The sequence below is a fragment of the Canis lupus genome, chromosome 1, assembly GCF_011100685.1.
Source record: "Canis lupus familiaris isolate Mischka breed German Shepherd chromosome 1, alternate assembly UU_Cfam_GSD_1.0, whole genome shotgun sequence".
NCBI classification, from domain to species: domain Eukaryota; kingdom Metazoa; phylum Chordata; class Mammalia; order Carnivora; family Canidae; genus Canis; species Canis lupus.
In genome coordinates, this window is record NC_049222.1 from 37,552,458 (window position 1) to 37,580,272 (window position 27,815).

Sequence of the window (27,815 nt, forward strand, 5' to 3'; positions counted from 1 at the left end):
AATTCTTCATAGAGTAAAGTTTCCACTGTTAGTGCTACTGATAACCTCAGGTGGAAATTGTTGCCACTTCTCTAGCTAGCCTAGAATAAACTGGGAGGCCCTAGTGAGCTCTTTCCTCCAAGGGCTACTGTTTCTCCCTAGAAGAAAGTTAGCTCCATAATAACTCTATTAAGACATTATATACTGTTTCCAAAATTAGAAAAGTTAAACACTGTCTACTCCTCCAAGTGCCTATTTAATCAGTTAAAACTTGGGAACTGAGAGGACAGCACACATTTCATTGATTATTTCATTGAGTAGTGGCTGAGAACAAATTTGTTCCCACTGTCTCAGAATGCTATAATCTTAAAGTAAATTTCAAGACTGGTTTTCTCCTGCTATATTTCCCTTTTTTTTATGTGTGCAGAATTCTGAATGGTAACCTAGGATTCTATTTTATGTAGCTATGTGGTAGAGAGGTTGCTGTCCTCAAAATTAGGAACCCTGGGTTTTGATGTTTTACTGCCACTAACTTCCTTTGTGACCATGGCAGTTTTCTTCACTTTTCTGGAACTCACGTATAAAATAAGGGTTAGAGATAAGATAATCTCTAAAATTCCCCATGCTCTAAAATTATGTACATAAAATATTATATATATAAAATGTTAAAGGAAGTGATCCATACCTCCTGAATTCCTTTGGGACTTGTAATCTAACATAATCACACTTCAGTGGGAGAAAGAGTTTATGAGGCAGACTAATCATATATTTGCCTCATGAATTGGCCAATAATTTTTTTTGAATTGGCCAATAATTAATCATAAATCTTCCAACAAGAGTTACATTGCCCACTCACTGCATTGGACAAAAGTGATACAGACATGGCCCTTACCTTCACAAGTATATGCATTAATGGAGTATATAAGCATTAAGTAAATAACTACACTAATATATATGTGATCACTCATTTATCCATAGCTCACCATAAATGTTATGAAGGAAATAAACAGGGTGGAATAAGCAGGATGGACCTAAGATGGGGGTCACTTTATATAAGATGGTTAGGGAAGAGGTCCATGAGTAAGAGACAGCTGAAAAGCTAAAATGTGAATGATGAACAGAAGTATGTTTAATAAAGATAAAGGGAAGCAAATGATTGTAGGTTCTGAGCCAGGGAAGGGCTTTCTACATTTGAAAACAAAAAGGAGTACTATGTAGTTGGAGAAATGACTGGCACAATGGCAAGAAGTGAAGCTGAAATTACAGTAAGGCAAGAGGTCACACAGTGACTTTTGGATTCCGTCCTAAGTCTCAGGGGAAACTGCTAAGGAAATCTAAGCCAGTAAATGAATTGATCCAATTATGTCTAAGATAACCATAATTTCTGGATTGAGAATGGATTGGGGAGAAATAAGGATGGGTGTGGGGAGACCATTTGGAAGACTTGGATAGTCATGGAGACAATGAAGACTTGGAATAAGGTAATGACAATGGATAGATTCAACATAGATTAAGGAACTGTTAAGTTATAGGTAAGAATGAGTAAGGAAATCAGATAGTTTCATTTTTAAAATGCATATAAATATATTCAAGTTAGCTTTCATTAAAGACAGCTTTTTCATGTACACAGCCAGATATATGCATGTATGTGTCTGTGTGTGTATGTATGTATGTATGTGTATTTGGAATTGTCATACATTTTATTGCTCATTCCTCTTTTTTTTTTTTTAAACTACAAAGACCTATAATTACCCCTTTATTAGAACGGGTCCAAGGAACATATGTATAGCATATAGTTTTAGTGATTTAATTTTCTGGTCTTTCAGAATCATAATGTCTGGCTTCTTTAAAACCAAGTACAGCTTTCCCTTCCTTGGGGAAGCCTTTCTTATTCTTTTCGACTGGATATAGACCCTCTTTTCTCTGGACTGCACTCAACACCATTTGTGAGATAAAATCATACCTTTGTGTGTCTGACTCTTCCAGAAACTTGGGTTTATCTAGTGCATGGACTCTCTACCCCTCATTTGTTTGCCCATAAGGGCCTAGCTCTACCTGGCATGTACATACCAGAAGATATTAAACAACAAAGATATCACATCCATTCTTAGGATGGATGTGATTCTTAGGATACCTGTCTTTCTATGTTCCCTTGTGATGGTAGGAAATTGGAGATTAGAGAGTTGCTTATTTGAGTTTCTGTATTTCTGCCCTCATTTCCCTATAATGAGTTAGAGATATTGGAGGGCTGTAGTTTGGCAGTCATAGACCTTGGCAAAGTGTGGTGGAAGAGCATAATCAACAGTTCCTGTGTGGTTCGTCAACTCAAAGCTCTTCAAATTAGAAGGCAGCTCAGAGGAAGTCTAATCCTAACAAAGGATTCACTCTGCACTGGCAATATCATGGCCCAAGCTTACCTAAAACCCTTGATTCCCAATATTGGGCTTCTCAGAAATAATGTTTCCTTGCTTAATCTTTATTAGTGAAAACAAATGATGATTTCATACCAGAGTGGGAAAGTGAACCATGGTGCATCCTTATTTGTGAGGTATTAATTAAGTTATATATTGTGTTAATACGTAGGGATAAGGGAAGAGATAACATATATAGATAAGGGAAATTATAGTGAATGATTTCTACTGAGATTCTTTGTGAAGTGTTTTTTTTTTTTAATTTTATTTATATGTATTTTAACCCTAGAATTCTCTTTTTTTTCCTTTTTAAAAACATTTCTTTTTATTGGAGTTCAATTTGCCAACATATAGCATAACACCCAGCACTCATCCCTCCAAGTGCCCGCTTCAGTCCCCATCACCCAGTCACCCCAACCCACCACCCACCTCCCTTTACACCACCCCTTGTTCGTTTCCCAGAGTTAGGAGTCTCTCATGTTCTGTCGCCCTCTCTGATATTTCCCACTCATTTTCTCTCCTTTCCCCTTTATTCCCTTTCACTATTTTTTATATTCCCCAAATGAATGAGACCATATAATGTTTGTCCTTCTCTGATTGACTTATTCCACTCAGCATAATACTCTCCAGTTCCATCCACGTTGAAGCAATTGGTGGGTATTTGTCGTTTCTAATGGCTGAGTAACATTCCATTGTATACATAGACCACATCTTCTTTATCCATTCATCTTTCGATTAACCCTGGCATTCTCACTAACTGTATTATCTTTGTTTGTGATCTCATTAAATGCCCATCCAGTTCCTTCTTGATAGTCTTCTTGTCAAAATATACTGTGAAGATTTTATATAATAGTTGTAAAGAATTATTCACCATCAGAGTGTGGTTGTGTATGATCAAGGATAGCTATGGGAGGGGCACCTGGGTGGCTCAGTGGTTGAGCATCTGCCTTTGGCTCAGGTCCTAGTCCTGGGATCCTGGGATCAAGTCCCACATCAGGCTCCCTGTAGGGAGCCTGCTTCTCCCTCTGCCTATGTCTCTGCCTCTCTCTCTGTGTCTCTCATGAATAAATAAAATATTTTTAAAAAAAGGATGACCATAGGAAAAGACCTGAGACACAATGTGCTGTGGAATTGACAAGCTGCCTTCCATGTACTGCTCTGCTTTATAGCCTGGCATCTCTATAACATCATGATCCTTCTAACTGCCCACTACTTTCAGAATGATCTGCTAAGCCAAATCATATCAGGATGTCAAGGCTTTAATGGGTTACCTCTCCCAAGAGTTTTTTTTGTTTTTTTTTTTTTTTTGTTTTTTCAGTAGAAAGAGAAAAGTCATGTCTTGCTAATGGCAGGATTTCAGGTATCGGTGAAGGAAGTATCTTGGGCTAAATGGGCCTTTGCTAGCACTTTTAAAAACCTTGTGTATAGGCCTTATTCCAAATACCCTGGCCTAAGGAGCAGATAAAATGCCCAGTGATATTTACTTGGTTGTGTTCTTAATTGGCACTTCAGTGGCTCTGCCTTGCTCATCATCACACATCGACACAGCCTTCACCCGTCCTGCCAGTCTCCCTGACCTGTCTGATTTATCCCTCTAGGCCCATACTTGTGCATCTGGTCCCCCTGTGGCATGTTGCATAAGATTATGGGCACTGGACTCTGATTGCCAGGGCTGAGTTCCCTTCTCTCCTATTTACCATGTATGGATATAAGCAACCTTTCAAGCCTCAGTTTTATCATATGATAGATGGTATGTTGTGAGTTTCTGAGGGCAAAAGGAGAGAATGATGTAAAGGGCATCTGGTGCTTAGCACACAGAGCTCAAGAAATGTTAGCTAAATAAATAATAGACTCTCATATGGTACTTATAATATGCTAACACTTACATAGATCGAGTCATTTAATTCTTTTTTTATAACAGTTCAATGTACTTAATGCCATAGAACTGTACACTTTTAAAAAAAGATTTTATTTGTTTATTCACAAGAGACACACAGAGAGAGGCAGAGATGCAGGCAGAGGGAGAAGCAGGCTCCACGCAGAGAGCTCAATATGGGACTCGATCCCGGGCCTCCAGGATCAGGCCCTGGGCTAAAGGTGGCACTAAACCGCTGAGCCACTGGGGCCACCAAAGTCATTTAATTCTTAAAACAACTCTAAAAGGTGGTAACTATTATTATTTCCAGTGAACCAAAGCACAAATAAATTATCTGACTTACCTGAAGTCTCCCAGCTAATAAACGGGAAGTCAGAATTTGAGCTCAGGGCTCTGGTGCTGGGATTCCTGCTTTTCAACATTCTACTATGCTTCCTGTCCTATAAACAAATGATATTACTCTAACAGTATTTGCAGCACCATTGGGAAGCTCCCCTGCATAACTTGCGTCTAGGTGAAATGCAGATCAAACCAAGTTTCTGAAATGTGAAGTAATGTAGAACGAGCTCTCTTACCATGATGTGGCAAGCCACGGCTAGCCTTACAGCCTTGTAAAAGGAGACCTCAAATATCAGCCAGTACAACTCACTCACTTTACAGATAAGGAAACTGGAACCCAGGGAAGTTCAGGGATTGGCACATGGTCATGGCCTGAGGCAGAACCAAGCCCCAGTTAGGTTTCAAAGGTCCAAATTCAAGGGATTTTAGTCTACTACATTTACCACAGGAGGTTCACATGTCCTTTGGATTAAAGACAGTCTTCCTCCCTAGGCTAATTCCCTTTTGACTCAAGGTAAAATCTATTTGACTCAGTTAAATGGAATTTTATACTAATGATGCAAAAGGTAAAAAATGGGGTTAAATAAGAGGAAACCAAGAGCTAAATAGTACAATTGGGTTAATTACACTGAACAAAAGATGGGTAAAAGCTACTTGGAGGGGGAGGGGAACACCTGGATCCTGCTGAATGTCAGTCCAGTGACACTGAACAGTATGTCTTTCTATTACTTCTGATTCATGTAATGAGCTTGTTCTGTAAGCAGCTTTGTTTTCCCATACGTTGCCTGTTTCTGCAGGGCGGTGTCTTGTTCTCTGCTTTTCAGTGCATGCACACCTAAAAGTTGGCAAAAATAAACCTGAAGGCCAAGATACATTTTAAATGGTTACACAACAAATGCTTTCTCCTCCCCTACAATAATATACTTGTAAAAGATCAGACTAGGGAAGGAAAAAGCTGTTGAAAAAAAATTTTGCTAAGCAGATGCTTACTCTGAATACTGAGAATATAAAATATGTTTTGACATGAAGATCTAGATTATGAAATAGTGCTGATTCATATTGTTCTAGAATCACCAAATGCTCATGCTATAGGGAAACTTAAAGATCTCCTAGTATGAACCCACATTTCCAGCATAAGCAAAGAAGACAGAATGATCAGCAGCTCAAGGTCAGAACTAGTTAGAGACAGTTAAGACTTTTGGCTCTTATCCTGGAATTTTTATGGTGTAATGTCATATAGAGGACCAAGAAGAATGTGTTCATCTGCAAATAGCAGAAAACCATCCTAATAGTGGCTCAGCACATAGGGATTCATCTTTCCAATTCAAGAAGACATCCAGAAGAAGGCAATGCAGGAGCAGAATGTAACATAGTAATGCTACTGGGTACCTGAGCTATTCTGTCTTCTGTTCCTCTAGCCTTCATGTGTAGGCTTCCTCATCATAATTTTATCCTCATTGTTCCTACATGGCTGCTCTACCACCAGGCTCAGCTGCATGTACTGATATAAAGAAAGAAGGGGAAAATGCCTAAGAAGCCTGCCTGCATCTGACCTTTCCCAAATTTTCTGAAGCCTTTCCTGGCCTTAAATCTTCTTATCTGGAACTGGGTCACACACCTGCATCTCTAGCCACAAAAGAGTAAGGGAAAGTAGGTGCTTTTGGCTATGCATAGTGACCCTAGACAAAATCAAATATTTTTTAGTAAGGAAGATGGGAGAATGGGTAATGCAGAGGAAACTAGAGCCTGAAACACAAAATATGCTGGAGGTAGGTAATTAAGGGCCATAGACTTCAGAGTCAGACACATCTGAGTTCAAATTGCAGCTCTCACAATTTTTGGATAAGAACTTTATGTCCTAAGCCTTAGGTTCCTTTGTAAATGGAGATAATTATGAAAAAAAAAAGAGATAATAAGGGTGAAGTAAAGTTAAAAGAAGATAATTAAGACATAGTAAGATATGCATAAATTTTCACGTTATACCACTGCGTTAGGATCTGGTAACATTATTGTTACTTACCCTCTGCGGACCAAGCTGTATTTTCATTTCTTTTAACTTCAGACAGAATGTTCAAGACATTAAGAAACATAAAGTGGTTAAACAGGTTTTATTCATCTTTATTCCCTATTAGAAATAATGCCAAAATCATATTTAGACATTATTGATACTGCTTCTAGCCCCTTGCTCAAATGGGAGAGACTTTAGTGGGCCAACCACCGTGGCCTCAACCTGAAGTACCTCCTTGTCATAGAGGAAAGATGGCCAGGGCTGCAGACCAGCCCTTGGAGGAACTTTACAGGGAGGTGAATTCATACTGTTTGTTAGGGCAGAAGCTCAGTAGTTGAGGAAATTTACATCTCCCAAACTAAATCTCACTGAATCTTAAAGAAAAAAAGAGAGAAAGAGAGAATAACTGCTTCTTTAATACATTAGGGGGGCTCATTTCAGATTTCGGGATTTCAAACAGGAAACCCATGTATATTACACATACTCTCAATCCAAGTATGTAGTTATCTCAGAAAATGGCACAAGGTCTTTGGGCAACTTTGCTAAGGACATTCACTGTAACATTATTATTATTATTATTATTATTATTATTATTTTTTTTTTTTTTTAGGAAGAAAGATTGTTATGCAGTCATGAGAAATTCATTTCCCTTCCCGAAAAATTTCCCATGTACCTCATATAGCTATGTTTAGCATGATATTCAGATGAAAACTATATCCTGTGCATTTTTATTTCAAACATTTTTATTAACAAAATAATATTGTAGGTAGATTAGAAGACAAATATGATAAGAATAGAAAAACATAATTATGTATGATTCTACCACCTATAGAAAACCACTGTTAATATTTTTATGCATATTCTTTGCTTTCCATATATGTAAATATAAATGTACAGTAAAAATTGTATTTTTAAAATGTAAAAATTTACACTTTTCATCCTATTTTAAACTTTTTTTGTACTTAACAGTATGACAAATATTTTTGATGATGTTGAACATAATTTTACATCATCACCTTTGAAAATGGTTGTATGTATTTTTAATGTAAATACACAATAATTACGTAACCTATCTCCTATTGTAGAGCATGAGTTTGTTTCTGTTTCCCAATTATGTACTGTGATAAATATCCTTATAACTGGAACTTGATGGACAATGAAATTAATTTCTTTTTTTAAAAAAAGATTTTATTCATTTATTTGGCAGAGAGAGAGATAGAGGACAGCTAGGCAGAGTGGCAGGCAGAGGGAGAGGGAGAAACAGGCTGCCCGCTGAGCAGAGAGCCCCATGCAGGCCTTGGGGCTTGAGCCCAGGATTCTGGGATCATGACCTGAGCCAAAGGCAGACCCTTAATTGACTGAGCCACCTGGGCACCTTGAAATTAATTTCTGAAAACTAATTTTTTTAGTAAAAAAATATGAATATAATTTAAAGCATCGATATTATAAATTTTCCATAAAATGATGGGAATGGTTTATACTACCATTGGTAGCACATCAGAGTGCTTATTTCCATGAACTCTTGCCAGCACTGTGTTACCATTAAAATCTGCACATAGTTTTTTTTGTGTGTGTGTGTGTGTGTGTGTGTGTGTGTGTGTGTTTATGTGTGTATTTTAGGGTACTTTCTCTGAATTTGTTGCTATATACAACCTTCCCAGTATTTTTTAAAAAGATTTTATTAATTTATTCAAGAGGGACACAGAGAGAGGCAGAGAGATAGGAAGAGGGAGAAGCAGTACTCCATCCCAGGACCCCAGGACCGTCACCTGAACCAAAGGCAGATGATCAACCACTGAGCCACTTAGGCATCCCACAACCTTCCCAGTTTTGATCATATATATGATACCAGATAGGCAGAAGGACTGGACAGATATGATAGGGACTTCTGTGAACCTGTTTTCTTCATGTGAAAACTGAAATGGAAAAATGTGGCTTTTCTTCAGGAATAATGATATCCTTTTGTATTTTTATACTACTTATGTTTTTTTCTTCTCTTAACTTCTTTTCTCCATATTATAAAGGATTTGAGTGAGAGAAACAACAAACTGGGTTATTGCATAAAGCTCTAAAATAGATACAATGAGGCATTTATGGCTGAAAGTTAAAGACTCAGTGACAGAGACTCAATATAGACAAACACAGACTTTTGAATGCATTGCATAAACACTAGAAATAAAATAGGGAAGGAATTGCTTTGTGCAAGTGTGGGAGAAAAAATAAACTAGGGACAGCCTGGGAACAAGGTGACCATGAGTGGAGGATGAAGCACTGTAGTTTAAAAGAAAATCACGAGCTTGGGTTTTATAAATAGGAACATGGAAATAAAGGAATCTAAAGCCCTTGGGTCAGTGCTAAAGCTTATGTCCAATTTTAGATTCTACAACTTGAGAGAGACATGGATGGAAAGTAAAAACCATTCCCTGAACTTTTTGTATGTTCTAGGAACTTTGTATTCATTAACATATGATTTTTATAATCATGACAAATCTTTGAGATGCATATCATGATCCTCATTTTATACAAGAGGAAACCACAACTTAAGGAAAACACTTTAAGGCCATCTATCTCCTTATCTAGAATCCAGGATTCAAACCAGGTTGATCTGCCTCCAAGAATCATCCTTTTATTTACTCAGGCATATTGTATAACTGAAAACATGATGTAGCAAAAGGGCAAGATTACTTGGCCTCAGTCCTATTGTGTAGAGATGATAGTCACTTTTTGGTAATTTCCTTCTTCCAGTTGGATGCTCTAACAATACCTTCCCAGACTGGGATTGTTAGAGGCAGGGCTGAGAAATTGCTGGTAAAAATGATTCCCTTTTCCTCTGAATGCTCTGTGTGAGCAAGTTCCTGCACTGACCTTGCATGTAAATTCCACTGCTCCTAAGGCAGGTGATGACTCATTTCTGATTGATCAGACTCATAATTCCAACTGCAGGTATGTGGATGGAGGCAGGGGAGCCATAACATTCTTAAGGTATGAAATGGAAGAACTAAACAAATTAAAAGTTTACCAGGAAAGGTTCAAGTAGCAGGGATTATTTTCCTGGGAGAAGAGAAAACTGAATTGGGGTTTCCAGAAAGACTTAAAAAGAAAGTTCAAACCAGCTGATATCTTTCTTCACTAAAAATGAAGAGGGAATGAATTTAGGTTTCATTGTAAGGAATTTACATGAAAAAGAAGGATTTCCTGATAGTGATGGTTGTTGAATATTGCAGTGGGTTTCCAGAAGATGCTGTTAAAATAACCTTTTCACTATAATTCCTTTAAAAATGGGTTATTATCTTATTTGTCCAAGATATCCCAGGAGGCAGAGTAATCAGTTTTCAAGCTCTCAGACAGGGACAGGCTCACAATCCAAAGGATTTCATTATCCGGGAGCCTGAGATTACTATGGAATATCAAAGAAAGTATGTAAGATATGTAAAACAGGGATTAAGGAAGTCTAGACTATAATACTGGTGGATCTTTCAAAGCAAAACCATTCCTTCATTAAGGAAAGTGAAGAAATATCTGTATTTTTCCTGTATGAATGTTTCCGTCATATAACTGATGTATAAGTATATAGAGATGAACTATGTTGAATGCATTTGTTTGACCAGGATAATTTATGAAGCCGTAATAACAGGGCTTAAACTTGGTTCAACATGATGGCAGAAATGTTATTATAGCCACCAAATGGAGCTCAGATTGTTTCTTAAATATATTCTCAGTATTTTAAGAGTAGAAGAAAAATCATCAATGTAAGTACTGGTCTCCATTGAATGCTTTTGGCCATGATGGCAGTTCATACAGGTAGATTACAAAATCCAAGATAATTTTACTTCATAGCTTACTTGCTCAGTGAAACTTAGCTACCAACCCACTACCAAATCAGTCTTTTATCAATGGATGTCTGTTGATCTGGTTGGATAATAATCACATATAAGTTCTTTAAAATCATGTATAGCTTAGAAAATTCAGAGATATAACCGTTATTTTTTCTTTCTTGAGATAATTCTATTTTTACCACTGTTTTAAGTACCTTTTAAAACTTTGTATAGGTAATAATGTCTAGTTTTATTATTTTTTAAATTAATTTTCAAACAATGGAAATTTCTTTGTAAATCCTGTGTTCTCTCTCATAAATCTCCCCATAAGTTTTGTTTGGAAGCTTAGTTTTATAGAAAATCTTCATTGACTCTGTAATTTATTTCGTCACATAAGATAGATTAAGATTTTTCAACATATTTTATTATATTTTATGGGCTTTGTCAGATGCCACTCTTCCTTTTCTCTCTCACTCTTTAGGCTTTAGGCAACATTCTAACAGTGATAAAGTCTGTTATAAAATCTGTTACAACACAGCAACATATAGCACATTTCCATGTTGCAGTTTTGTAGTGGTATGCCAGATGCTTCACTAGGAACCTGTTATATAGACTGTCCTATAAACCATGAACCTTCTGCTCCAGTGGGGAGACATTACTCCTTGCTTTTAAAAATCTTTTTTTTGTGTGTGTGTGTGAATTCTCATTTGCTCCCCTTTACCCTAATGCCAGTCTCATGCTTACATTCTTCAAAGTCCCGTTTCATTCCTGCTTCGAAAAGGCATTCTCTGATCATCTTTATTAGTATTATGGTGTTTTTCATTTCCTATGTAGCATTTATAACTTATTGTTGTTGCTATAGTTTGTGTGCTTGTGTCATGCTCTCACTACTATATATAAGTCCACGTAGGAGGCAGTATGAAATGGTGGTGATAAGCAAGAACTTCTGAGTTAGATGTTAAATCCTAGATCTATCATTGATGATGTTGGGCAAGTTATTTAACCTTGGTAAAAGGAGAGTTATAAGATTTTTTATGGATTTATGATGAATTAACAAAATGCTAAGATGCATAGCACAGTGCCAGACACAAAATAAATATTCATCAATTGAAGGCAGAGGCCATGATATTTCTTGGCAACACTCTAAGTGCAGAGCTCAGGATTTTTTTTCAAGTTGAGAGCTCAATAAACTATTTGCTAATTGAATGAAAATATGCAGCTCTCTATCGAGTCTGAGTGTTTACAATTACACGGCTCTTTTATTTTTTGAGAGTTTTGTTATATATTCAGAGCTTCTTTATATATTCACAGCTTCCTTCAGGGTTGCACACAGAAGTATCTAAATAAATCCTTCAATGTCAGAAAAGGCAAGAGGAGACCCACGCAGCAGGATGGAAGGTGGAGGGGAGGCAGAGGGTAGACTCAGTGCTGAGTATTTTAGTTTCAGTATGGCATTTTTTGCTTATGACCGGGTAGAAAGGCAAAGACTACCTTTCCCCTAATTTTCTTTCTGTCTGTGGAAAATCTGTTTATATTTTAAGACCCAGAATAAAGGTACTTCCAACTTTATTGAGGTACAGTCGACAAATAAAATTGTATGTATTTAAGATGTATTAAGAGCCTGCAGTATTTGTCTTTCTATGTCTGGCTTATTTCACTCAGTATAATGTCCTCCAGGTTCATCCATGTTGTTGCAAATGGCAGGATTTCCTTCTTTTTTATGGCTAATATTCCATCATATGTATAGATCACATTTTCTTTATCCATTCATCCATTGATGGACACTTAAGTTGTTTTTGTATCTTGGTTATTGTGAATAATGGTGCCATGAACATGGGAGTGCAGGTATCTCCTTGAAAGACTGATTTTGCTTCCTTTACATATATGTGTATTGTGAAATGTGTTTGTTGGATCATGTGGTAGTTCTATTTAAAAATTTTTAAAGAACCTCATACTGTTTTCCATAATGATTGTATTGAATTGTATCCCCACCAACAGTGTACAAGGGTTCCCTTTTCTTTATATCCTTTCCAATAGGAGGCATGTCTTTAGGCAGCTGTTCCTGAATCCTAACCCATAGCACCTTTATTAGATACTTAAACTTGTCCGTATCATGTCATTAGTTCTCTTGCTACTAAATGAACATAGCATGATTTTAAACTTAATGGTGGCAATTTTCTTCCCAATTTTTATGGTTTTTTTCTAGTTCTCTTATCAATATGATGAGTACACTAGGGCTGTTGTAAGAATAAAATAATGTTTGTGAGTGTGAATTTTAAAGTATAAAGATTTATAAAAGTATAGGTTATTATTGTTGTTCTTCCTATATTAGAACTGCTCTCATGGAAATTTATGTGCTACTTTGGAGTCTATTAGGCATCATGAGAAAAATGGGCAGTTGAAACATGGCCCAATGCATGATATTTAACTATCAATTTCTATAACGAAGAGCTGCTATCCAAATAAAATACGAATACAGAAAATGGGACAAATAATTCATGAAACCAGTTGACCTATGTAGATATTTTTTTATTATGAAAACATACCCATTCATTTGATTTAACTATTAAGAAAGATGAGCAGTAACGTAGGAGTCAAGTCATTTAGAACTGCTCTGGTTCTAGCACAAACAAGCTTCATGCCCATTGGTAAGCCATTGCCCCTCTATGATTCAATTTCCTTGTCTGTAATCTGAGAGGTTTGGACAGAGTATATCTAAGGCCTCTACTAGATTTAAAAAATAAGAATTTTATTATTTGAATGCATAGAACATTCTTGCTCAATCTTCATGTATTTCGATAAGGGAATAAAATAGTTTTCTGTGATTGAAATTCAAGAATGGCACTTTAGCAATAAAGTTACTGCCCTTGTACCACCATCTTCTCACAGACTGATAGTGTCTTTGCTGAGAGTTGGCTAGTGATGTCTGTGTACCTTGGAGATTCTTGAACATATGTTTATTATGATAAAGGGGCATCTGATATCCTTTCTCAAACCTTCTTCTGCAAATAGATGAGCATCCACTTTTCAGCTACAGTTTTCTCCCTCATAGTCAGTCAATGCCTCTTGTATGAGACATGATGTGTTTCCAAAGTCATTAGAGCTGAGGATTTTGTGATGCATTAATGCTTCTATTTGGGTTTCACTGGACTGATTACACTACTAAAAGTAGTTAAATTAAAAGGCAAATACATTAATTGATAATTAAATCTTATGAAAAAGGAAGTGAGAAAGCTTTTTTCAACAATATAGGGAAATCTTATTAGGTTTCATTACAGTGCCCACAAAACTTTTATAGATGTTAAGATTTAAGTCCTAAGTCCCTTTTTTGGGGGGCAGAGGTAATATCATTCTTTTAAAATTATTTTGACTTAACTATTACTGTATGTATTGTATACTGATATTTACCTTAAAAAATTTTGAAAACTACTGCCACATTGTCTACCAAAAATTTGAACTGCCTTCATGAAACATAAATGTAATTTTACCTTGCCAACATTAAATATTAATAATCTTTGTAATTCTGGCAATCTGATAGGTGAAAAAAATTATCTGGTTTTAATGGTACTCTCTTGATAGTTAATGATACTCAGTAATTTTTTTCATATGCTTATCACCCACTTTTACTTATTTTGTTAAAATTGCTTATTTATAACCTTTGCTCATTACTTTATTGTTCTGTTGCAACAAATGCACTTTTACTGTGCATTTAGTGTCAGAATTATTCTAAGGATTAAGGATACATCATGGGGTAAGTCATAAAAAGATATTCTCATGGAGTTTATATTCTAGGGGGAAGAGAAAAATTAACAAGAAAAAGTGTCAGATATATATTCTTAAGAGAAAATCAAGGGACATGATCAGGATTTGCTGGGGATTTACTTAAGCTAACTGATCAGGAAAGGTTTTTCAGAAGGGGTGATATTTATATTGAGATAAGATCTGTAGAAGATCATCTTCTCAGGTGATGGAAACAGCTAATATAGATGCATGAATAAGTTTAGGGTATTCCAAGAATAAAAAGACAGCTGTGGGTCTAGAGAAGGTGGAGGAGAAGTAGTGGGCAGAGATGGGGGTGGGGAAGTTGGAAGGCTCAGTACACGTAAAGGCCGGTAGTTCAGGGGAAGGGAGTTTTGGTATCATTCCAAGTTTGTTGGGAAGTGATTGAAACTTGAAACTTTTTGAAGAGGAGTGGTAGATTCTGATTTACACCATAACTGATCACTCTGTGTTTGGAATGAGTCATTAGGAACAAGAGTAGAAGCAAGGAAAACAATTGGAGGGTAGGGCAGTTGTCTAGGCAAGAACTGATAGTTACTTGGAGTAGAAGATGCTGTCGATGGCCTGCCCAGATTTCCTGTCTGCCTTATGCACCTGTCTCCCAGCTACTGTGAAAGTAGGCTTTTATAAATCTCAGCAGACCCCTTCCTGGGAGGCTATCCCTCCCTTGCCCTCTTATGGACCTTAGCTAATGACTGATTAACAAGCGGGTCCTGTTGCCTGAAGGTGGGGCTAACTCTGTGATATAGCTTGTGCTGTAGCACTTCTTTATGAAATCAGACTGAAGCTAATCTCTAGCTGAGACCACATTCCTGCTTAGCATACTCCATACTCCTTCACAGATTCTCTTGTTCCTTTTCTCCTCAATAAGTAAATTGAACAAGAATATTCATCTCAGCTCTATTTTTAGGAAACCTGACCTAAGACACTGGGTTTAGGATGGCAGGGGTTGGAATGGAGGAGGAGCCTGGCTTAGACAAGTTTTAGAGATAGAGTCTGTGGAATGGATCTGGAATATGAGAAAAGATAGAAATCAAGAGTTCCTAAACATTGTTATTGAGCAATGTGGTGGGTAATTGCATAATTTACTAACAGCAGATGTGTGGAAAGAGCAGATTTGCAAGTTGGAGAGGGAAAAAAATTCTGTTTCAGATACATTAAGTTTGAGATGTCTATAAATGGATATATCAAGGATGCAACCCAATATTCTAATCTTTTGCTCCAAAGGACAATCTAGTCTGACAACCTATATTTGGGATTCAACTATAATATTCAAATGGCATTTGAAGGAATGTGACTGAATGAGTGTACTTACTGTGAGATATAGATAAAGAAGAGACCAGGTTGTGGCATGAGAATATTCAAAGTTGAGCAGAGGAGGAAAATCTAGCCCATACATTGAAGAGTAGTCAGTGTAAACTGGTAAGTAAACCATGAGAGGGTGTGTCACAGAGACTGAGAGAATAAAGTGTTTGAAGGAGGATGTGGTCAGCTGTTGAGTGCAGCTGCATGATTAATGAAGATGAAGACAGAGAACAGATCATGAGATAGACAACAGGGAAATTTTTTGTGACCTTGACAAGAGAAGAGTTTGATAGGAGAAGATTCTGAGAAGAATGGAATGGAATGCCCACCATTTGTTTCAATGTGGATAGAACTGGACGGTATTATGCTGAGTGAAGTAAGCCAATCGGAGAAGGACAAACATTATATGGTTTCATTCATTCAGGGAATATAAAATATAGTGAAAGGGATTAAAGGGGAAAGGAGAGAAAATGAGTGGGAAATATCAGACACGGTGATAGAACATGAGAGGCTTCTAACTCTGGGAAACCAACAAGGGGTAATGGAAGGGGAGGTAGGAGGGGGAATGGGGTGACTGGGTGACAGGCACTGAGGGGGCACTTGACAGGATGAGCACTGGGTGTTATACTATATGTTGGCAAATCGAACTCCAATAAAAAAATATACAACAACAACAAAAAGAATGGGAGATGATGAAGCAAACACATTGACCCAGCTTTTTATCATTGTTGTGAGCAGGACTATTGAATGAGGTAGCATCTCAAGTGGAGAAAAGAGCACAAAAGTTTAATTTTTAATTTTTGATTGACACCATTAGAATGAAATAATTGATTTTTTACAAAAGAGAGGGGACAATAGCCAGAGAAAGTTCTTGAATAGACAAAAAAACAAGGAGACCTAAGTGTTTATGAGTAGGAGTTGACTCTATCCTGCGAGGGAAATACTTCAAATTTGCAACAGGAGGAATGCCAGAGAAATAAGTGCCGACAAAGAAAGCTTTGTAGATTAATGTATAGCTGAGTTAGTTATTTCTGTGTCCTTATTGAAATATGAAATGAGGATCCCAGCTGAGATGAGGATCAGAGGTGGGGTCAGTAGTTTGGAAATTTAAGGAGGGAAGAGTAAAGATGAAATAATCATGTTAGAGATGAGGAGATTTTATTTATGGAGGAGATATAGTATAATTTCCTTGCACTACTGAATGCCCCTTTTGACATGAATGCTCATGAATTTTTTTTAAAGATTTTTTTTTTATTTATTCGTGAGAGACACACGGAGAGAGGCAGAGATGTAGGCAGAGGGAGAGGCAGGCTCCCTGTAGGGACCCGAATGTGAGACTCAATCCTGGAACTATAGGATCACACCCTGAGCCAAAGGCAGGTGCTCAACCACTGAGCCACGCAGGGCATCCATCACGAATTTTAAATAAAACCAGTCACCAAGATTTTGAGCTTTTTCTAGGCATACTTAGGTCCTCAGGTATAGACATGGAATAGGTAAATGGTTAGCTTTAACTAGTATTGGGATTTTGTCAGGAAAACACAAGGCAATTAAAGAATTTGTAAGGGAAAGATCATGAGGCTAGGCTATGACATATGATGGGCTAAGAGGCAAATGAGTGGGAGAATGGAAAGAAAGATGGAGGGTGAATGGATTTGAGGTTTTGACAAGGTTGAATAAATGTTGGAGTGGGGGTAATAGAATAAATGAACTTAAAAAACAAAAGGGGATAAACAGAGACTGGGATGTTTGACATCTGCTTCCAGAGATATGAGAAATATTTGTGACAACAAGGTCAAAAGTGTGACCATGAAAAGTAGGTGAGTTATAGGAAATATCATTGGTTGGAGGGGGTTGAGAAACATGGAGGACATGGTATTGGATGATTGACACAGGTGTCAAAATCCCCAAACTTGGGGAAAGAATTCGTATAGAGGACACAAAGATGGGGGCTAAAGTCATCAGTGAAATAGAGAAATGGGAAATTGGCACAATGTGCTATTTGATTTATTACACTGATTTTTATGAGTTCTTAGTTTTTTAAAGTATATTTTATTCTGAGAATGAGATTAAAATAAAAATCAGAACATAAAGCCAAATCTCTCATAATCCTGTCATTTCATCAGAGGGTGGTAGATTTTGACTAAACCGTGTAGCTACTTCTTGTCTGCTTATTCTGGCCTGGCCAGGTGTTCCATTTGTTTTGCTTACTCTTCATAAAATGTTGTAGGGTTTGCTATCACCATGAGAGTCTGCCTCTTAACGGCAGCTAGCAGAAGTGAGCCCTCAAATGAAGAGGCCTTCTCATTGTTCTGGTTGACCTCCTACCCCTAATGTGACAATCTCTCCCACGTTGCTAAAATCTATGACAACCGCTACTGATAACTGTTGTAAAATAGAGCAGTAGTCCTTCATTTCTAAAAACTTGTTTCACTGTGGATACCCTGATTAAATAGTTTCTCATTATCTTCTCAGTGTTGGTGGTTTGATTACATTTGATGACTCTCTTGAATCCATCCAGATCTTCCTTCAGTTCCAGTTATATTTACAAATTATTTGCAAATCTGTCTTCTTCATTCCCTGTGACTAATGAGTCTTTATTCCAGCTTATAAGTGCTGCACTGCCAGGTTGTCTTGAACATCTGCTGATTGTTTCTGGACAGGGAATTATGGGGAGAGTGGAATGGATGCTTTCAAAGAGCTGGCTGCCCAGGAAGGCCTCTGCATCGCGCATTCAGACAAAATCTACAGCAATGCTGGGGAAAAGAGCTTTGACCGACTCCTGCGCAAGCTCCGGGAGAGGCTTCCCAAGGCCAGAGTGGTGGTCTGCTTCTGTGAAGGCATGACAGTTCGAGGCCTCCTGAGTGCTATGAGGCGCCTGGGCGTCGTGGGAGAGTTCTCGCTCATTGGAAGGTAAATCTCTCTCTCTCTTGCTCCTTCTCTCTCTTTCTCTCTCTTACACAGGCACATGTGCACACACATCACACTTTGGCCCACATATGTTTCTATCACAAATCTGGATTTCCTGACTCCAAAGAGGGTGAGATATGCTCTGCTGGGCTGAACCTTAGCTCTGGATCATGGAGAGTTGAGGCTATCATTTTCCTGCAAGGCAAGAGCAGGATAGTGAATGAAAGGATGATGAGACTACTTCAGAAAAAGGTGGGAAGTTGTTGTCAGAATGTTTTGTTCTGAAGAATTATTACTTTCATGTGCTTCTGGCCCTCCAGCCACCAAACCACGCACATGCTTATGTCTTCACACTTCCTAAGCATAAGAAACTTAATGGAGTATTGGTGGATGGAGGGTAGCAGTGAAGATGGAAATATATATTAGGATACGAAATTTAGGCTGACTAATGCAAGTGAAAATATGCAGCTGAATTTTGGAACTTGATAATGTGCTCTTTTACATGCATGAGATGGCTGAGTGATGCTTTCAGCATGCAACTTCTGAAAGAGCAGGCGGTGGCTTCCAAAATCTCTGCTCTTCTTTCTAGATCATCTTTATTTGTGCAGGAATAGATTTTCAGTATCATTGTATTTTTCGTATAGTTTTTGACATAACAGATATGTTGTTTAATTTGCCAACTTATAATATTGAACCAAGGAACTGCTAAATTTTTCCAAGGAATCTACTGAGTTTGCCAAAAAAAGCCTTCACTGATGCATGACTGTCATACTGATTTCCAGATTGCTTTTTCTCTTGCTATCTCCTCTACTGGCTAGAATACAGTCCATAGGTCACCTGTTGAAATAACTCAAACACTGATCCTCTTCTGTAGGAAACTGAGTAATAATGGTGTGCACATCCTCTCCAGACCCTTCCTCTGTCTTTGAACTTGTAACGACTGCGATATAGTAACAATAATCTCATCATCATCTGGAACTAGAGGTACAGGATACTTCAAAAACTTTGAGATAAAAGATGGGATATAAATGCAACTAAATAAATAAAGAAACAAAGAAATACTCTTGCATGAGAAGATATAGATTCAAGATCAAAGTAGAATTCAGGCAGCCTGGTTGGCTCAGTGGCTTAGTGCCACTTTCAGCCCAGGTCATGATCCTGGAGACCCGGGATCGAGTCCAATGTAAGGCTCCTTGCATAGAGCCTTCTTCTCCCTCTGCCTGTGTCTCTGCCTGTGTGTGTCTCTCATGAGTAAATAAATAAAAATCTATAAAAATATATATAATTCAAGATGAATAAAATTATTGAATTTGAGTAAAATTGGCGCACTGCCACAAAATATCATTTTGGCTTCTTCAACACAGTGCAGTTGTGTGGAGCCACCTAAGAAAGCAAGTCTTAGAAGCAAGTATTAAAAAAGAAATATTACAGAACACTTCTGAAAGAAATTGAGGAAGATACAAAGAGATCGAAAAATATTCCATGCTCATGGATTGGAAGAATTAATATTGTGAAAATGTCTATGCTACCCAGAGCAATTCACACATTCAGTGCAATCCCTATCAAAATACCATGGACTTTCTTCAGAGAGTTGGAACAAATCATCTTATGGTTTGTGTGGAATCAGAAAAGACCCCGAATAGCCAGGGGAATATTGAAAAAGAAAACCAGAGCCGGGGGCATCACAATGCCGGATTTCAAGTTGTACTACAAAGCAGTGGTCATCAAGACACTGTGGTACTGGCACAAAAACAGACATATAGATCAATGGAATCAAATAGAGAACCTAGAAATGGGCCCTCAACTCTATGGTCAACTAATATTCGACAAAGCAGTAAAGACTATCCACTGGAAAAAGGACAGTCTCTTCAATAAATGGTGCTGGGAAAATTGGACAGCCACATGCAGAAGAATGAAACCAGACCATTCTCTTGCACCATACACAAAGATAAACTCAAAATGGTTGAAAGATATAAATGTGAGACAAGAATCCATCGAAATCCTAGAGGAGTACACAGGCAACACTTTTTTTGAACTTGGCCACAGCAACTTCTTGCAAGATACATCTATGAAGGCAAGGAAAACAAAAGCAAAGATGAACTATTGGGACTTCATCAAGATAAAAAGCTTCTGCACAGCAAAAGAAACAGTCAACAAAACTAAAAGACAGCCTACAGAGTGGGAGAAGATATTTGCAAATGACATACCAGATAAAGGGCTAGTACCCAAGATCTATAAAGAACTTGTTATTAAACTCAACAGCAAAGAAATAAACAATCCAGTCATGAAATGGGCAAAAGACATAAACAGAAATTTCACCAAAGGCCAACAAGCACATGAGGAAATGCTCTGCATCACTTGCCATCAGGGAAATACAAATCAAAACCACAATGAGATACCACCTCACACCAGTGAGAATGGGGAAAATTAACAAGACAGGAAACAACAAATGTTGGAGAGGATGTGGAGAAAGGGGAACCCTCTTGTACTGGTGGTGGGAATGTGAACTGGTGCAGCCACTCTGGAAAACACTGTGCTCAAAGAGTTAAAAATAGGACTACCCTGTGACCCAGCAATTGCACTGCTGGGTATTTACCCCAAAGATACAGATGCAGTGAAAACCGAGACACATGCACCCCAATGTTTATAGCAGCAATGTCCACAATAGCAAACTGTGGAAGGAGCCTTGAAAGATGAGTGGATAAAGAAGATGTGGTCTGTATATATAATGGAATATTACTCAGCCATTAGAATTGGCGAATACCCACCATTTGCTTCAACATGGATAGAACTAGAGGGTATTATGCTGAGTGAAGTAAATCAATCAGAGAAGGACAAAAATTATATGATTTCATTCATATGGGGAATATAAAAAATAGTGAAAGGGATTAAAGGGGACAGGAGAGAAAATGAGTGGGAAATATCAGTGAGGGTGACAGAAGATGAGAGACTTCTAACTCTGGGAAAGTAACAAGGGGTAGTGGAAGAGGAGGTGGGTGGGGGGATGGGGTGAATAGGTGGCAGGCTCTGAGGGGGGCACTTGACGGGATGAGCACTGGGTATTATACGATATGTTGGCAAATCGAACTCCCATAAAAATATACAAAAAAAAGAAATATTACTTCCTCATGAGTGAAAAGGAGGTAAGCAGCATTGTTGAAGTGTTGTTCAGAATAAGGATGGTAATATAGGTACTAGGACAGGCGACCTGCAGATATTCAGTCCTTTTTATTAATTTTGTAAAATGACTGCTTTTAGGAAGGATACTTGTTTTAATAATATTCTCATTTTTACCATTTTCAAAAAACAGTTGTCTGCTTTTTCAGAATTCATTCTCTTTGATATCCATAAAGACGCTATCTGCATGGATTCTGGAGATCTTTTTTTTAAATTTTTATTTATGATAGTCACACAGAGAGAGAGAGAGAGAGAGAGAGAGAGGCAGAGACACAGGCAGAGGGAGAAGCAGGCTCCATGCACCGGGAGCCCGACGTGGGATTCGATCCCGGGTCTTCAGGATCACACCCTGGGCCTAAGGCAGGCGCCAAACCGCTGCGCCACCCAGAGATCCCAGATTCTGGAGATCTTAAAGAGATGTGGCAAATATGTGAGCTTAGGGTTATACGGACTGCCTAATTGTGAAATATAATTATACAAAATGTTGCAGTGAGTAATTGGAGTGTAAAGGATTCATTCCATCATCATTATTTAAAAGCTGAGCAAAGTTGGCAGTGTAAACGTACCTCTCTGGCTCTTGCTTACCTGAAATACAGCTGTGCTCATACAAGTATTTCCGAGTCCCATGCATGCTTGCTCATGAAGAGGTCAGCTACATGTGAGGTCTACCTTTTTTATTCCTATCTTTCTCTACCTGTGTTGAATCCTACTGTCACATCCTAGGACCTGTCATCATAATGAAGTTCCCTGTACCAGTGGTTATTGCCAATGATACATGGAGCCCTTGAGATACCAAAACTATGCCACACTTGCTGCTTCTCTGCCTTTCTGGGATATATTCTGTGAGGGTCTATCAGAGTGATATTGGCTGTTACTCTTATATCTCAGAGGATTTTGGGGGAAATGACCTTTTCTCATTCTTGGTTCACAGTTATCTTCCTTCCCTGGGAGAGATATGACATCAGATATGAGTCCCTGAGAGCTGAACAGGGAACCTGGCCAAGGAGTAACACTACATCATACCTAGAATAAGCTTTCCCTTCAGTTGTTTGATTCTCCCACTTTCTGAAGGATGAATTCTATTCCAAATGCTTCTCTGTCCCTCATAGCAATGGGCATTTGGTGGGCTTGATTCTCTCATTTCTGCAGGCATGTCTGTAAGGGTTATAGTCTAGTATCAAGTTGCAACTTCTAGCTGTATGTGCAGTCTTGTCAATATATCTCCCTCCTAGATTTTATTTTTTCTAAAGTCTCTAAAGTTTTCTAAGTTTCATGAATTTAGATTAATCCACTTACATTTTCTTACCCATCACCTTATTAAAATCAGGACAATTTGTTGAATACAGCTGGTCAGTATTAGTGTCTTAACATGGTCATAGAATGTAGCCAGCAGACCCACAGAACAGTCAAACCTTTGACTTTGGACAAATTGACAGAACATTGTCACCAAATAAGTCAACCAACCACAATTAATCATTATACGAAAGAAAGTTCCATCTTGGTTCTATGAAATTGCTTCTTTTGACATGATTCTCAGAATCAAATGTATATGTCCTCGCCCCCTTTATTGGATTATGACCTCATCTAATTTCTCCACTATACAAAAGAAACATCCAATAAAGACAATGAAGTCAATAACCTTTCGTTTTGCCACATCTCCCTACTATATCCTGGCCATTCAAATTATAAGTATAGAGTCCTTACGTTTCAAATGCCTATCCCTTATCGGTGTGGGCTGTTTATCTATCATCTCTCCCAACTCTTATCTTCTAACCCATAGACTCACTTTCCATAATCTATTACTGCAGAGAAATTCCTTCTAAAACTTGATCCACAAAAATTCTGACACAAAAATTCTGGTTTTTGAGTTGAAAGTAACAAACAACATTAAGTACATATTTTTTAAAAAATAACTGGAAAGGAACAATTTGCTTTATCTGGAAAGAAGGTACAAAACAAAAGAAATACCTGTTTTTGTTTGTTTGTTTTGTTTTTTACAAATCAGGTTTTTGTCTTTTTCTTCCAGAACACATATTTGGAAAAATGACCTTTATACCCTTGAAACAAGATGATATACCATGGTGTTATGTTTCACACGTTTTTTTTTTTAATGAATTGTTTTAGATTTCATCTTTCCATTATGAAAAAAAAATGGGGAAAATATCTAAAGTTTTCAGCCTTCAGACAAAATTGCAAAGGTTATATATTGTAAAGCAAATGTGGACTTTCAATGAAGTGTGACCTCCACCAAAATGGATTATAATCAAGAGCCTGGCAAAGCTGATGGGCTTTTTCTGATGCCTGATGGTCCTGGCTTACAGATACATAACCTGGCCATCTCTGGGTTCCCAAGGGCAGAGAATGATAGCCTGCTGACAGGCAATACCTTCCTTAAAACACTCCTCCTCCACAGACAGATTAATGAGAACTTTGTGGAAGATTACACTGTTAGAAAAAGTCTGTGAGAAATGTGTTCTAGGGAAGGACAGGGGCTTTAGTTTAGAGTACTCTGAAGAATAAACATGACTTGTAGGATATTGACAAATATTTTGAGCATAGATTTCATCCACAGAAATGCTTAGGATTTTCACAATAATTGGGTGGCTGATTTGTGTTTTAATAATTAACTCTTCCCTTATACCAATACCTATTTCAGATAATGTTCATCTGAAAACTGAAAATTAATATTTTGGTCTCTACTTGCCTTTAAGGTACTAAAACACTGAAGGGTTTTGGATACCCTCTATCAATAAGGCACTGGCTCAATTTGAATGGATGAAAAAGGAAGTCATTATGATTTAGTCTAGTTTGTGTTTGAGACTGATTGAAGACAACAGGGAATTTATCTTAGTACATTTTTTTGTAGTTCTTGTGATAGTCTGATTGCAATCTGACTGCACACAAGAAGCAGCAGGGGCATTTACAAAAGGAGATTCTTGCATCCCACCTGAGATCATCAATAGAATTTCTTGGTGAAGGACTTTGGATCTTCTTTTTTAAAGACTGAAGATGAGTTAAGCTTCAGAACCGCTACCCTGTGATGCTTACATCTGTGCTTTGCACTGAGGTGGCATTTACTATGAATGAATTGTTCTCAGGAACAATTTCCTGTTTGAAAGGAAAGATGAAGCGAGGTTTAACTTTACTGCCTATTATCCTGCCACTTTGGCTCTAGTGTATTTTTATTTTTATTTTTTTAATTTCTTAAAATGTATTTGCCTTCAAGATTTTTTTCAAAAGTAAAGATATATCTGGGAGTAGTAAATAATAATATTGACAGTAGTAGTAATAGTAATAATTTTTGTAGCTCTATTTGTAGCTCTATTTCCTGTATTTCTGTTCTCACCTGCCACTCAAACTGCCCTATCCACCTGCCCTATGAAAGTATAATCATGTTCTAGTTTTCTGACTAATCAAGATACAGAGTAGGAAGCCTCTAGACATGTGGCAGATTAGTCTAGTCATCTCCAAGTTGCCCAGGGCTGAACAGTGAACTACTATTTCTTTCTGATTGTGGGATTGGGTTCTGATGACTGAATTGCTCATCAGCTGCTTTCTGTTATTACTTTGCCTTTTCTAGAATTTTGTATAGAGGAAATCACATAGAATGTAATCTTTTGTGTCTGACTTCTTTTAGTTGGTGAAGTGCTTTTGAGATACACTCATGCAATGGTACATATTAGTAGCTTCTTTATTGCTTCAATTTGCTTATCCATTCTCCTATTGATGAACATTTGGATCATTTACAGTTTTGATTATAATGAATAATGCAGCTATAAACATTCATGTATGCACCTTTGTGTGTACATATAAATTTTCTTAAATATCTAGGGGTGAGATTATGGGTCACATGGTAAGTATATATTTAACTTTTTAAGCTGCTTTATAAGAAAGTGCCAAACTATTTTCTGAAGTGGCTATACAATTTTGCAGTTCCACTAGTGATGTATGAAAGTTCTCATTCCTTTACATCTTTACCAAAATAGTATTGTGAGTCTTTTTTACTTTTAACTATTCTGGTGAGTGGGCAGTGGCATCTCTTTGTGGTACTAATTTGCATTTTTATAATGACTAATAACGTTGAACATTTTTATGTGCTTATTTGCCATTTTAATATCTTTCTTAGTGAAATATTTTGTAGACATATATGTTTATCTTGTTACCAGGTTGTTAGTCTTATTATGAAGTTGCAAAAGTTCTTTATAATTTCTGGACCCAAATCATTTATAATATACAGATATAGCATATATTTTCTCTTAGTATATGTCTGAAAATTTGATTTTGTCAACAGGATCATTGGAAGATAGAATAGTTTAAATTTTCAAAGTCCAGTTATCAATTTCTTCTTTTATGTTTGTTGTGCTCTATCAAAGATGGCATTTAGTTCAACATCACAATTTTGTAGAAGTTTTATAGTGTTTCTTTCTATATGTAGATATATGATTAAATTATATATTTGGAGTTAATTTTCATACATGTTGTGAGATAAGAGTGAATACATTTTTTTAACCTAAAAATATCCAGTTGTTCCAGTGTTTCAGAACTGTTTTGTTGAAAGGATTATCATTTATCCATTAAAATGGCCTACTACTTGTTACCAACAATTGCATATACATGCCTGTATATTAATTAAACATTTTTAGCATTCCATTTTATCTTTATCTTTGACTTACTAACTACGCTTCTTTATTTTTTTATGAATAGTTGATCTGGGGTTTAGAATATATTTCTTTATTAATGTCCACATTCCAAGAATATTATAACCACATTACAAATAGTATAAGAACTACATAGCAGTATTTTCTATTTCTCCCTCTTGATATATGTTCTATTGTTATATATGTTACTTCTAAACCTATCATAAAGTATAAAATACACTATTATTTTTGCTTCATCAATTGTCTAAGAAACTAAAAATGAGAACAATTATTTTCTATAATTAGCTACACAATTACTTTCTCATCCTTTGTGTATACCCATATTTTCTTCAGCATTATTTTCCTTCTCTCTGAAGAATTTCTTTTAACATTGCTTGTGAGGCTGGGCTGCTGAAATAAATTTTCTCCACCTTTTTGTTGGTAATGTTTTTATTTTATCTTAATTAAAAAACATTTACCTGGTATGGAATTCTAAGTTGATTGTTGCTATTTTTTACTTCCAATACTTAGATATTATTCAGTTATATTTTGACTTTCATAGCTTCTAATGAAAAATCTCCTATAATTCTTTGTTCCTTGAATGTGTATTTTTAATCTCTGATTGTGTTAAGCATATCTTTTTATCCCTATTTTTCAGGAATTTGATTATAAGCCTTGATGTGGTTCATAGATTTTTTCAAATCAAATTTGGAAAATAATTGGCTATTATGTCCTCAAATATTTTTTTTTGTTTATGCCTTTCTTTTCTTTTTGTCTGGGCTCCAATTATATGTATGTTTGATTGCTTGATGTTTTCATACAGGAAAATTATGTGTCTTTTTTCACTTCTCTTTTTTTTTTTTTACTTTATTTTCTACAATTTCTATTGCTATGACTTTGAGTACACAGATTTTATTTTATTTATTTATTTGCTGTGTCTAATCTGTTCTTACTTCCATCATGTGCATTTTTTATTTCAGATATTGTGCTTTTCACCTTCTAAACTCATTTCAGTATAATTAAGAACATTTTTGTGTGACTTCATTCCTTTTACGTTTTTAAGGCTTGTTCTATTGCCTAGCATATGCTGTGCCCTGGAGAATATTTCAAGTGCACTTAAGATGACTTTGTATTCTATTTTTCTTGGGTTGAGGGTTCTATAAATGCCTGTTAGGTCCAGTTTCTTTATATTGTTTTTAAAGTCTTCTTTTTCCTGTTGATATTCTGTATAGTTCTATCCATTATGAAAAATGGGGTATTGAAGCCTCCAAATATCGTTGAATGTCAGTTTTCTCCTTTAGCTTAGTTTTTGTTTCATGTATTTTGAGTTTCTCTTGCTGGCTGTATGTTTGTTTTTAATAGCTATATCTTCCTGATAGAGTGCTGTTTTTATCCTTAGAAAATATTCCTCTTTATATCAAGTGACTCTTTGTTTTAAAGCTTACTTTTTTTCCTGATATGAGTATAGCTATTCCAGTCTTTTAATGATTGCTGTTTACATTGTATATCTTTTTCTATTCTTTTATTTTCAACATATTTATATTGTATATAAAATATTTCCTGTAGATAGCATGTAGT

The 27,815-nt window shown here is 36.7% G+C and overlaps 1 protein-coding gene across 5 annotated transcripts in view; it reads left to right on the forward strand.

Moving 5' to 3' along the window:
- Nucleotides 1-27,815, forward strand: part of GRM1 (glutamate metabotropic receptor 1) — a 398,087-nt gene that overhangs the window by 104,276 nt on the left and 265,996 nt on the right. For all 5 annotated transcript variants that reach the window (XM_038526271.1, XM_038526276.1, XM_038526273.1 and 2 more), the window contains exon 3: nucleotides 18,177-18,426. In XM_038526271.1, coding sequence (XP_038382199.1) covers nucleotides 18,177-18,426 — 250 coding nt within the window. The remainder of the gene's footprint in view (nucleotides 1-18,176; nucleotides 18,427-27,815) is intronic.